General features: G+C 50.7%; 1 protein-coding gene across 1 annotated transcript; it reads right to left on the bottom strand.

Annotated features, from left to right (window-relative positions):
* Positions 1–12,258: 12,258 nt before the first annotated feature.
* LOC135577883 (olfactory receptor 14J1-like) lies at positions 12,259–13,191 on the bottom strand (the record flags this gene model as incomplete). The annotated part of the gene is made up of 1 exon (XM_065047996.1): positions 12,259–13,191. A coding segment is annotated over one exon (933 nt), but the record flags the coding sequence as incomplete, so codon positions are not given.
* Positions 13,192–13,600: the final 409 nt, after the last annotated feature.

The raw sequence follows: 13,600 nt of genomic DNA, 5'->3' as shown, positions 1-13,600 counted from the left end.
TTGTGGAGTCTCCTTCTCTGCAGACATTCAAAACCCTCCTGGACATGTTCCTGTGCAACCTCACCTGGGCGTTCCTGCTCCAGCAGGGTGATTGGACTAGATGATCTTATGAGGTTCCTTCCAATCCCAAACATACTGTGATACTGTGATACTGTGATACTGTGATACTGTGTGACATGAACACGAGTGAGCACAAACATCATCAACTGTTCCTTGGGGTTCCATGAAAACCTGTGGCACACACAAGGTCCTGAGGTCACTTCCTGTTGGAAGTAACACCCCACGGGAAACTGCCTGAATGCAGCACTGGGTTTTGCTTCCTTAATTGAGCTCCCCGTGTCCATTCCTCATGATGTAGGACATCTCAGATTAGTGCAGAGCAGGTGAAACACCAGAGCTGAGGTGTCTCCCACCCCTCTGGAGTGGCAACAGGAGGCCAGAGGGACAATGTGACTCCTACCTCTGTGTGTAAAAGGGACAGACTGTCTCTGAGCATCCCTGGGTGCAGAAGGGGTCCTGAGACAAACTCAGATCTGGATGCCTGATAGAACCCTGGCATTTCTGTGTGTGACTCCAGGAACAAACCTCAGTGTCCCAGTGAGATTCATCTCAGCTGCTGGGACAGGCTCATTGCAAGTGCTCCTGTCTGCTGTCACCCTTGCCTGTGATTCTGGGTTGTGCTCTCAAAAGTAAGACAAAGTGGTAAGAAGGAGAATTAACAGCTGGTCAACCTGCCGCCATACCCGGAATTTTGCAGGGTCACAGACATGGTGTTCCTTGGTGTCCTAGTAGCCAGATCAGTGATCTCTGGGCTGGAGAATTGGAAGTTGGGTGGGAAGTTGGCTGGACAATCAAGCCAAATGTCACCAGTGGTACAAAGCCCTCCGTGCCGCCAGTTACTAGTAGCATTGCTCAGTGACCAGCACTTGGACCAACACTGTTAAACGTCTTTATTCTCCCTCTGTATGATGTGACGAGTGCACTTTCAGCTTCTCTGTGGATGATGCATAGTTGTGAGGAACCCTTGAACAACCTCGCCTGGTTCACCCTGCCTGGAGCAGGACAGTGAGACAAGTGAGACAAGGGCTTTCTTCAAACCTCAAGTTATTCTGCGATTCAATGAGTCTTTCCCTTGGAGAGGATTTTGAAGGCAGAATAGGCAGAGGAAGAATAAAAAGAATAAAAGACAGAAAAGGAGTTCTAAATGTTGTCAACAAAAATACAGCAGTTCCTCTGAAGAGTGTTTTTCAACTCAAATCTCTAGTAGGGAATATATTTGATAAATCTGATAAAACAAGTATACTTTTATCTGATCAGGTCCTGGGCCATAAAAAAGGTGATGGATAGTTATGGTATTATGAGGTCAGTTGTGTCTCAGACACTGATAATCCAGTCAGAACCCTGTGGCTGTGAAGGGGACAGTGAGGTCAGTTCTGTCTCTGGAGGTGACAGCCCAGCAGCAGGGACATGGCTGGGAAAGAACCTCAGTCTAAGTATGACAGATCCTACCCAGGAAGAGATCTTGGAGACAGGTTGTCACATTCATCCCACCTGAGAACATGGTGGGACAGCAGCAGGGACATGGTCGTGTGTATCAGAGAAGCTGAGAGGCCAGCAGTACTCATGGGATTTGGAAGATCATGGTGAGGTTACTTCTCTCTGGTCAGGTAAAAGACCTCAAGAAGCATAATGTGTTGGTTTCCCTGCATGAAGAGCAGTTTACGAGGTGGCTGAGCCTCCCTTGGTAGTGGGAAGAGGCAGGAAAGACAAAAAAATGTCAGAAAGTACAGCTTGGAAGGTGAGGACTGGATATAAGGAGTAAGAAATGTCAGAGGAAGGGCAGTGCTGTGGGGCAAGAGGTGACCCAGAGGGAGCTGGATCAGCCCATGGTTTGTGTTCCAAAGAGCAGCCAGTGAGGGTGCAGACACAGCAGTGAAGGTGCAGAAATGCTGGGTGAGAGCAGGTGGGGAAGCGAGATGGGTGTCTGCAGCCTGCAGGGAAAGAGGGGCAGGGGTAGCACCGTGTAGAACAGCCTGTGGTGGAGATGGCAAAGGGCGCTGTAAGGCTGGAAGGGACCCACAGAACCCAGGTCTCTGTCCCCTTGGCCAGGGCAGTTGTCTCTGCCACTGAGGCCCAGGACAAGACATGTTGTCCTCATGGCACTGGGGCCTCGGTGCCTCCTTGCAGCCCCATGGGGAAGCTGGAAGTTGTTGTCCCAGTGTTGTCCTTCCCTGGGCCTTGCACACCCACATCCCACGGTCCCAGGAAGAGCCCTGAGCCGTGTGTGAGGGACAGGATCCCCCTTCCCATTGCCTGCAGGTCATGGCTTCTCCTTTCTGCTTCAGAAAGCAAACCAAGGGCTTTCTGAGCATCAGAGCTGAAGAAATGACTCAAAGGAGACCTCATGGTGGCTACAGCTTCCTCACAAGGGGAGAAGGAGGGGAAGGTACTGATCTCTTCTCTGTGGTGACCAGTAAAGGAACCCGAGTAAATGGCAGGAAGATGTGCCAGTGAAGGATCAGTTGGACGTGAAGAAAAGATTCTTCCCCCAGAGGTGCTGGACACTGAACAGGCTCCCCAGGGAGGAGTCATGGCCCCAACCTGATGGTTTTCAAGGAGAGACTGGACAACGTCCGCAGACACACAGGGTGACCTGTGGGGTGTCCTGTGCAGGGACGGGAGTTGGACTCCATGATCCTTGTGGGTCCTTCCAACTCAGGACATTCATTGATTCTATGAAATACTAGGTGAAACATCCATGTTTTCATTGTGCAGATGAGTTGTAAACACACACATCATGTGCATGTCCACTGTGTGCATGTGGTGAGACGAACCCAAGGGAGCACAAATGCCATCAGCTATTCCTTGGGGTGCCATAAAGGTCAGTGGGACAGAGAGGGTGTTCAGGGGTCTCTTCCAACCTGGGTTATTGTAGGATTCCATGAATCTTTGCCTTGGAGAGCTTTTCATATCAGAAAAGACAGAGAAAGAAGAAGAAGAAAATTAGGTGCAGAAGCAGAAATGTAAAATGCCTCAGAGTAAATGCAGCAGCTCCTGTGAGGAACGTTTCTCCACTCAAACCCTTGATAGGAAATCTATTGGATACATTTGATGAAAGCAGCTTAGTTTGATCTGCTCACACACTTCACCACAAGGAGGGTGATGGTGGGTACAACGTCATGTGGTCACTTGTGTCTCAGGAACTCATAGTCCAGTAGGAACCAATGGCTGTGGAGGGCACTGTGAGGTCACTTCTGCCTCTGCAGGGGATTGGCCAACAGCAGGAACAGGGCTGGGAAAGGACTGTGAGGTCACACACACAAGACGAGCAATCGGGCCCAATCAGCATGGCTGGATGAAAGGCAGGTCCTGCTTGACCACCCTGATCTCCTTCTGTGACAAGGTGACCGGCTGAGCAGATGAGGGAAAGTCTGTCGTGGGGAGTGAATCTGCCACACGGGCTGTGGGTGTTGTGTCCTTAGACTGCAGTAAAGCCTTTGACACCGTATCCCACAGCATCTCCTGGAGAAGCTGCAGCTCATGGCCTGGATGGTGTATCTGCGATGGGTAAAGAACTGGCTGGAGGGACGGGCCCAAAGAGTTGTGGTGAACGGAGCCAAATCCAGTTGGTGGCCGGTCATGAGTGGTGTCCCCGGAGCTCAGTATTGGGGCCAGTTCTCTCTCATCTCTTTATCAATGATCTGGATGAGGGGATCGGGTGCATCCTGACTATGTTTTCAGATGACACCAAATTGGGTGGGAGTGTTGATCTGCTGGAGGGTATGAAGGCTCTACAGAGGGATCTGGAGCTGCTGCTTCATTAGGCTGAGGCCATTTGTGTGAGGTTTAACAAGGCCAAGTGTCAGGTCCTGCACTTTGGTCATAACAATGCCCTGCAACACTACAGGCTTGGGGAAGAGTAGCTGGAAAGCTGCGTGGTGGAAAAGGACCTGGGGTTGTTGATTGACAGCAGCTGAACATGAGCCAGCGTGTGCCCAGGTTGCCAAAAAGGCCAATGGCTTGATGTGCATCAAGAATAGTGTAGTGGGCAGAACCGGAGCAGCGATCATCCCCTTGTACTCGGCACTGGTGAGGCCACAACTCAAATCCTTGGTTCAGTTTTGGGCCCATCACTGTAGGAAAGACCTTGGGGTGTTGGAGTGAGTGCAGAGGAGGGGGACAAGGCTGTTGAGGGTCTGGAGCACAAGTCTGCTGAGGAGCAGTTGGGGGTTCTGAGGCTGTTTATCCTGTAGAAAAGGAGGCTGAGCGGAGACCTTTTTGCTCTCTACAACCATCTGAAAAGAGGTTGTAGCATGGAGGGTGTTGGTCTTCTCCTGAGTAGCAAGTGAGAGGATGAGAGGAAATGGACTCAGCTTGTACCAGAGAAAGTTCAGAATTGATATTAGGAAACATTTTGTCATGGAAAGGGTTGTGAAGCAGTGGAACAGGCTGCCCAGGGAAGTGGTTGAGTCACCATTCTCTGTTCCTTAGCACAGCTTCTAGGAGGATCTGAGCCATGATCTTCCAGGCACAGGTAAGAGGCTGACAGGTCAGTAGTTTTCAGGGTCCTTCTTTCTACAGCAGAGAAACACTGCCACACATCACAGGTTAAAACGTGGAGACTGGACATGAGGAGGAAGAAATGTCACTCAAAGGGCAGTGCTGTGGTACGAGAAATCATCCAGAAGGAGCAGGAGATCAGTCCATGTACTTGTGTTTCCAGGAACAGAGCATGAGAGTGGAGACACATCAGTCAATCTATGGAAATACCAGGGTGAGAGCAAGGGGAGGAAGCGAAATGGGTGTCTACAGCCTGCAGGGAAACAGAAGCAGCTGAGGGACAGTGTAGGACAACCTGTGGTGGAGATGGCAAAGGGCACTGGCAAGGCTGGATGTCACCAAGAGAACCCAAGTCTTTGTCCCCTTGGCTATGGCAATGGCCTCTGCCACCAAGGCCTGTGAGGAGACGTGTTGTCCTCAGGCACTGGGGCGCCTCATGGCCTCCTTGCACACCCCAGTAAGGCTGGGAACGGTCACACCATTGTCCTTCACTCAGCACCACACAGCCCACATCCCCTGCCCCAGGAAGAGCCCTGAGCAATGTGTGAGGGACAGGATCTGCCTTCCCAGGGGCTGGGGGTCAGGCCTTGGCCTCTCTGCTTCATCCCACTAAACCAGGGCTTTCTCAGCACCTCAGCTGCCTGCACGTTTCCCTTTGCTTATCTGCCATCATGGCCTCCAATTCTCTGCTCTAACGAGTCCCTGGGGAGGCTTTGCTGGTACTTGCCCTCAGTGGAACTCATTAATACTTCAAGGAACTTAGTGCTTTTTTCTTCTGGCTTTGACGTCTGGAAAGGTTTGTGCAGTCTCCTCTCAGCACCTGAGTGATGTTCAAGGACTCAGCACCCAATGCACCATGGGGCTCATTACACTCAAGAAAGCTCTGACAAACCATGTCTCTTCTTGTTATGTCCTTCCAATCTTGTACAGTCAATTAGAGAGTTTTCTTTGTGTAATTATGGAGAAAGATTTCAAAAAGCTTCTGATAAAAAAGTCTTTCTATTGTAAAGGGTATATTTTAATACTTTTCAGTTTGGAGAGGATGCGATTGCAGCATTGTCTGATGTGGATCCAGGGTCTCTCCTAAGGAGGTCTGGACTGGCTGGAGAAGCTGTCCCTTGAGGTCTCACACCGTGTGGACAACCTTGCTCCTCACCTCCCCAACCCCATCGTTTCTCTCATTGGCCCCTGGGCCTTGCATCCCTTTTCCTCACACCAGACTTCACTGCAGTCTGCAGCTGGATGTGCCAGCTCCTTTGCACCAGCTCCCACCTGCTCTCCTTGCAGACCCAAGTGCACACAGGAAACAGGGACTTTGCTTTACCCTTGAACAAACAAAACACAACTGATGAGAGTCATGGTTAAAAGAAAACACACTCCTCAACTGTACACCAAGGACAAGCTGCCACCACTGAGGTTCACCTTCTCCAAGGCAGAACCATGCAAGAAATGTTTTAGACAGAAAGGAAATTATTTTTCAAATACATAGCAGATAAAACTAATAGCAGAGGCAACGTAGGCCCACTGATGAACGGGGTGGGTGCCCTGGTGGCAGAAGATACAGAGAAGGCAGAATCACTGAATACTTCTTTGTCTCTGTCTACTCTGCTGGGGGCTGTCCTGGGGAGCCCTGTACCCCTGAGACCCCCGATGAAGCCAGGTCAATGGAGGAGTTTGCTTTCGTCGATGAGGACTGGGTTAGGGAGCAATTAAATAGTCTGGGCATCCATAAATCCATGGGTCCAGATGGGATGCACCCGCGGGTGCTGAGGGAGCTGGCTGAAGTCATTGCTGGACCGCTCTCCGTCATCTTTGCCAAGTCTTGGGAAACGGGGGAGGTGCCCGAGGATTGGAGGAAAGCAAATGTCACTGCAGTCTTCAAAAAGGGCAAGAAGGAGGACCCGGGTAATTATAGACCGGTCAGCCTCACCTCTGTCCCTGGGAAAGTAATGGAACAGCTTCTCCTTGGTGCCATCTCAAGGCATATCAAGGATAAGAGGGTTATTAGGGGCAGTCAGCATGGCTTTACCAAGGGTAAGTCGTGCTTGACCAACCTCATAGCCTTTTATGAGAATGTAACAAGGTGGATGGATGATGGCAGAGCGGTGGATGTGGTCTACCTTGACTTCAGCAAAGCCTTTGACACAGTCTCCCACAGCATCCTCACAGCTAAGTTGAGGAGGTGCGGTCTCGCCAATAGAGTAGTGAGGTGGGTTGCAAACTGGCTTAAGGAGAGAAGCCAGAGAGTGGTAGTCAATGGTGCGGAGTCTAGTTGGAGGCCAGTATCTAGTGCAGTGCCTCAGGGGTCAGTACTGGGGCCAGTATTCAATATATTCATTAACAATTTAGACTATTAGTCCCACTAACTGTCCTTGTGCTCCCAGCAGGCCCCCACAGTGATCCCAGTAACCATGTTGTGTTCCCATTAACCCCCCACTAATCGTCCTACTGTTTCCAGTAATACTCCCAGTAAACCTCCCAGTGCTCTCAGTAAACCTCCCAGTGCCCCCAGCAACCCCCCCAGTGCTCGCAGTGAGACCCAGCAACCCCCTCATTGCTCCCAGTAATCTCCCGCTAGCCCTCCCAGTGATCCCAGTAACCACCTAGTGCTTTCATGTGAGCCCTCAGCAACCCCCACTGTCCCCAGTAACCCCTCCCAGTGCTCCCAGTAACCCCCCACTAACCCCTCCAGTGCTCCCAGCAACCCCCATTGTTCCCAGTAATCCTCCAAAAATTCCCAATAAACCCTCAGTGCTCCCAATAACCCTCCCAGTGCTCCCAGCAACCACCTAGTGCTCCCAGTAAACCCCCACCAGCTGGAATGTTCCCAATAATCCCCACAATGTTCCCAATAACCCCGCACTAATCCTTCTAATGTTCCCAATTACACTCCCAATAACCCTCCCAGTAAAGCCCCAGCAACCCGCAATGTTCCCAGTAATCCTGCAAGAACTCCCAGTGAACCCCCAGTGCTCCCAGTAACCCTCACAGTGTTCCCAGAAACCTCCCACTAATAAACCTACTGTTCCCAGTAACCTTCCCAGTGCTCCCAGTAACCGCCTAGTGCTCCCAGTAACTGCCCAGCAACCCCCAGTTTTTCCAGACACCTCCCCAGAGCACCCAGTGGCCCCCACTAACCCCTCCAGTGCTCACAGCAACCCCCGTTGTTCCCAGTAATCCTGCAAGGACTCCCAGTAAACCCCCAGTGTTCCCAGTAGCCCTCCCAGTGCTCCCAGTAACCACCTAGTACTCCCAGTAACACTCAGGCAACCCCACATGCTCCCAGGAACCCTCCCAGTATTCCCAGTACTCCCCCACTAATCTTTCTAGTGTACGTAGTAACCCCCACTATTCTCTCCAGTGATCCCAGCAACCCCCATTGTTCCCAGGAAACCTCCAAGAAGTCCCAGTAAACCCCCAGTGCTCCCAGTAAACCCCCAGTGCTCCCAATACTCCCCCACAAATGTCCATCCTGGGGCCCTGGGCAGCATCCTCTGGGCACTGCGGGGCAGGGGCAGGGTCGGAGACCTAAAAGGTGTCAAATAAACAGAGCAGTTCTGTGAAGAATGTTTCTCTACTCAAACTGTTAGCAGGAAATCTATAACCAGCTCCCCAAACTCCCTGTTCTGCTCATTGGCCCCTGGGGTTTACAGCACATTTCTTTACATCAGATTCTGCACTGAAGTTTGCACTGATTGTTACAGCTTCTTTGCAGGATTGCTTCATGTTTCCTTAGAGAACTGGATGTAAACAGGCACCGGGGAATTTTTAATTAGAGGAAACAACAAAGGAAAAAAAAAAAAAGAAAACACAATAGAACTTAATGATGTTTCTCAGTTCTGTGGTTAAATTAAGTAGCTTCCATCGAGGGCCAATGCCATAATTGAAGAGTTGCCTGTAGGGAGGAGGAGAGCAACTGCTGAAAGACTTGACCTGCCTGAAGCTCAAAGCAGAGTGAGAGCTGAGAGGCTCTGAATGAGCCAAGAGTGAGAGGTGAAGAACCTCTGGGGAGCGATGGAAAGTGCAAATGTCCAGACAGGCTTCTGAAGAGATGAGTTCAGACACGGGGAGCTGGGTAAGGACAGGTGGAAACTCCTGGATGTGCAGGGGATTAAATACACGTAGTGATAGACAGAGTTCTGGCACTGCAAGCACAGGGAAAGGCCAACGTTTCATCTCCCACAGTCCGTACACATTCTGAAAATTCATATTTTGGCAGGATAGAAATTCCACAGACATTTTATTGGAAATATTTATTATTTCATATGAAGAAAAAAATAGTGTGGGTTTTTTTGTTCTTTTCGTTGTTGTTGGTTTGGTTTTTAAGTTTTGAGGGGAGTTCTCAGGTTTTTGGGCTGAGCTCCATGGTCTCACTATAAGCACCCAGTGCAAACCTCGAGAGGCCCCGTGTACCTGAGGTGTTTGCCTGGGACTGGCGGGTATCAGACCAGACTGATAGAGCGATGGTGCTTTCATCATTTACAATTAGTATTCAACATTTGTGCATCTAATTAGATAAGTTTCAGGACTGTAGGTGAAGAGGCAGATATGTGAAGAGCACTTAGAAGATGTGATAGAAGAATATTCCAGTTGATAATATAGAATCATAGAATTATTTCAGTCGGAAGAGACCCTCAGGACCATTGAGTCCAACCACCACCTAAATCTAGCACTAATTCATGTCCCTAAGAACCTCGTCTAAATGCCTTTAAAACACCTACAGAGATGGTGACTCCACCACTGCCCTGGGCAGCCTGTTCCACCACATGACAACGCTTTCCAGGAAGGCTTTTTTTCCTAATATTCAATCTAAACCTCCTCTGGTGCAATTTGGGGCCATTTCCTCTTGTCCTATCACTTGCTACTTGGGAGAGGAAATCAACACCCTCCATGTTCCAACCTACTTTCAGGTAGTTGTGGACAGAGATAAGGTCTCCCCTCAGCCTCCTCCAGGCTGAACAGCCCCAGCTCCCTCAACCGCTCCTCACCACACTTGTGCTCCAGCCCCTCAGCAGTTTTGTTGCCTCCTCTGCACTCCCTCTAGTGCCTCAATGTCCTTCTAATGAAGAGGGACCCAAAACTGAACACAGGATTCAAGGTGGGACCTCACCAGAGCAGAGTACAGTGGCACAATCACTTCTGTAGTCCTGCTGGCCATACCATTCTTGATATAAGCCAAGATACTGTTGATGGCCTTTTTGGCCACCTGGGCACAGGCTGGCTCATGTTCAGCCGCTGTCATTCAACATCCCCAGATCCTTCTCCACCAGGCAATTTTCCAGCCGCTCATCCCTGAGCCTGTAGCGCTGCCTGGGGTTGTCGTGACCCATGTGATGCACCCGGAACTTGATGTTGTTAAAGTTCAGACAATTGACCTCAGCCCAACAATGCAGCTGGTCCAGATCCCTCTGTTGGCCTTCCCACCCTTCAGCTGATCAACACTCCCACCCAACCTGCTGTCATTTGCAAAATTACTGAGGGTGCACTCGATCCCCCCATCCAGATAATTGATAGAGATTAAATAGAACTGAGTTCAATACTGAGCTCTGGAGACACCACTCATGACCTGTCACCAATTGGATTTGGCTCCTATCACCACAACTCCTTGGGCCTGGCTCTCCAGCCAGTTCTTTACCCATCGCAGATACACCATCCAGGCCGTGAGCTGCAGCTTCTCCAGGAGATGCTGTGGGATACGGTGTCAAAGGCTTTACTGCAGTCTAAGGACACAACATCCACAGCCTTTCCCTCATCCACTAATTGGGTCACCTTGTCATAGAAAGAGGTCAGGTTGGTCAAACAGGACCTGCCTTTCTTAAACCCATGTTGACTGGACCTGACCACATGGTTCTCTGGTATGTGTTCTGTGTGATGTTACTCAAGATCATCTGCTCCATGACCTTGCCCATCACCTAGGTTAGACTGGCAAGCCTGTAGTTCCCCAGATCGTCTTTCTGGCCCTTCCTCTAGATGGGTGTCATGTTATTCAACTTCCAGTGAACTGGGACTGCCCCAGTTAGCCAAGATTGCTGATAGATAACAGAAAGTGGCTCAGTGATCCCCTCCACCAGCTCCCTCAGCACCCTTGCGTGTTTCCCATCTGACCCCATAGCCTTGTGGGTGTCCCAGTGGAGCAGCAGGTCACCAACCATTTCCTCTTGTATTATTTGGGAGTCACTCTGTTCCCCATCTTTGTCTTCTGGCTCAGGGGGCTGGGTACCTGGAGCACAACTGTTCTGACTATTAAAGACTGAGGCAAAGAAGGCATTTAGCACCTCAGCCTTTCCCTCATCCTTTGTCACTGTGTTTCCTTCTCCATCCATCAGAAGATGGAGATTCCCCTTAGCCCTCCTCTTGTTGATTATACATTTATTGCAACTTTTCTTGTTGCCTTTTACAGCAGTACCCAGGTGTAGCTCTAGTTGGGCTTTGGCCCTTCTAGTTCTCTCCCTCCATAACCTCACAGAATTCTTGTATTCCTCCTGAGGAACCTGCCCCTCCTTCCAAAGTTTATTCCCATGCTCTCCCTGGAGATCCCCTGAGCTCTCCTGGGCGCACACAGTTCCTCTCCAGGAGACATCTGCCATCATTCCTATTGCAGGTGGGGCAGCAACAGGCAGATAAGTCCAAGACCTGTTAAAGTCTTCTTGGAAATGTGCAAACAAGAAGGAAGCTCTTAGTCCAGTCCTTGGTCCCTAACACACCCCCTGGGACTCTGAGCCTGTCTCCCTGAATCCATCAAGAAGCCCAAAAGAGCAGAAGTCCTTTTGAGGGAGCAGCACCTGGGCTGTATTCCTGACACCAGCTTTGGAAGAGGCGTCCCTGCCCTGAGGAGCCCCTGGGTTTATGGTGCTGTTTGCACAGACACAGCTCTGATCAAGTGGTTCCCATGGCTTGCTCCTGTCTGCAGCCTCAGGGATGCCACTGTAGGGACAACAGGACAGTCTCAAGTTACATGAGACTTTAGGGGCCCCACAAATCCAAGGGCACAGCCGTTTGTTTTAAAATTGCCTTTCCCATCCCGCCCCATCCCCAGTTCAAAATTCAAAGAGTATATAAACTGGATGTGTCAGTGTGTTCTTGGTCACGTTTTCACACAAAGGTTAGAAGGACAAGAGTGATATCCATAGATGACCAGCAGGCAGTGTGCGATGTGACTGCAAACCAGTATCTGCTCTCCACGAGACCTTCCTTGAGCTCGAAATCAATCCTGTGCTCCAGTTCCACTGCAGGTTCAACAAAATCGATGTCTTTCTGAGGAGACACCAGCACTGAAAAGGCAGCATCCTGCTGTTGCCATTGGCCACGGCTCCAGGGAAGCAGCAGCCTCGAGTCACAAGCAGCAGAGAGGGAGCGATAACTGAGGTGCCCATGGGCAGCCCCAAGGCCACCGGGGCTGCTCCTCCATGGGGCAGCATTTGCCTCCTGGACCCTCCTGCATCCTGGGGCTGCTCCCCCAGCCCCAGAGGAGAGTGAAGAGATGGGAACTGAGACAAAATGTTTTCAACTGCTTTATTTATTGAATTAATAAAAAAAAAAGGAGTGCATATACATATGTACATGAGGTCTTTGGTTCAATAAAAGACTCACAGGAGGCCAAGAAATATGTTATTATAGACATGAACCAAAAACAAAGCCCAGGAAAAGCACTACAGAAAAATATAGACACATCAGATGAAAAGCTAGTTCTAGCTATTTCTATAGCAGCCGCAGTGACATAACACAAACCTTGTAAACCCGAAGTAGTGAGTATCGAAGTAGTTTCCTCAAGGCATCCTTGAGCTCCTGGTTCCTCATGCTGTAGATGAGGGGGTTCACTGCTGGAGGCACCACTGAGTACAGAACTGACACCACCAGGTCCAGGGATGGGGAGGAGATGGAGGGGGGCTTCAGGTAGGCAAACATGGCAGTGCTGAGGAACAGAGAGACCACGGCCAGGTGAGGGAGGCAGGTGGAAAAGGCTTTGTGCCGTCCCTGCTCAGAGGGGATCCTCAGCACGGCCCTCAAGATCTGCACATAGGACACCACAATGAACACAAAACACGTACAACCTAAACAGGCACTAACCACAATAAGCCCAAGTTCCCTGAGGTAGGAGAATGAGCAGGAGAGCTTGAGGATCTGGGGGATTTCACAGAAGAACTGGCCCAGGGCATTGCCCTTGCACAGGGGCAGTGAAAATGTATTGGCCGTGTGCAGCAGAGAATAGAGAAACCCAGTGGCCCAGGCAGCTGCTGCCATGTGGACACAAGCTCTGCTGCCCAGGAGGGTCCCGTAGTGCAGGGGTTTGCAGATGGCAACGTAGCGGTCATAGGACATGACTGTGAGGAGATAAAACTCTGCTGAAGCTAAAAAGACAAACAGAAAGAGTTGTGTAGCACACCCTGCATAGAAAATGACCCTGTTGTCCCACAGAGAGTTGGCCATGGTCTTGGGGACAATGGTGGAGATGGAGCCCAGGTCGAGGAAGGCGAGGTTGAGCAGGAAGAAGTACATGGGGGTGTGGAGGTGCTGGTCCCAGGCTATGGTGGTGATGATGAGGCCGTTGCCCAGGAGGGCAGCCAGGTAGATGCCCAGGAAGAGCCAGAAGTGCAAGAGCTGCAGCTCCCGTGTGTCTGTGAACGGCAGGAGGAGGAACTGGGTGATGGAGCTGCTGTTGGACATTGGCTGCCTGTGGGCATGAGGACCTGTGCAAGGAGGAAAAGATAGTGAAGGTTTAGATGAGACTTCTCTGGGAATCATCAAAACCATTTCCCACAGACCCTCCCACCCTGTCACACAAAGAGACACTTTTCTTTTTCCAGGAGAACGTCCTGGCTGAGCCCTCGTCGGTGCTTGATGAGTGTGCAATGAAGAGCAGGGTCTCTGCCCAGGGGCTCCTGAGGAGTCAGCCTGGCCCTGTGTGATCGGGTGGGCAGGGGCCAGTCCTGGGGTTCAGCTTTGTCAGCTGGAACCGCTCCTGGTGCAGAAGGGACTGTCAGCATCTGTACCCCCAGGCCTGAGAAGCTGACTTTGAGAGGTTTGGTGTTTCTACAGCTCC

The sequence above is a fragment of the Columba livia genome, unplaced genomic scaffold (assembly GCF_036013475.1).
Source record: "Columba livia isolate bColLiv1 breed racing homer unplaced genomic scaffold, bColLiv1.pat.W.v2 Scaffold_156, whole genome shotgun sequence".
Classification (NCBI taxonomy): domain Eukaryota; kingdom Metazoa; phylum Chordata; class Aves; order Columbiformes; family Columbidae; genus Columba; species Columba livia.
This window is presented reverse-complemented; position numbering and strand designations above follow the sequence as displayed.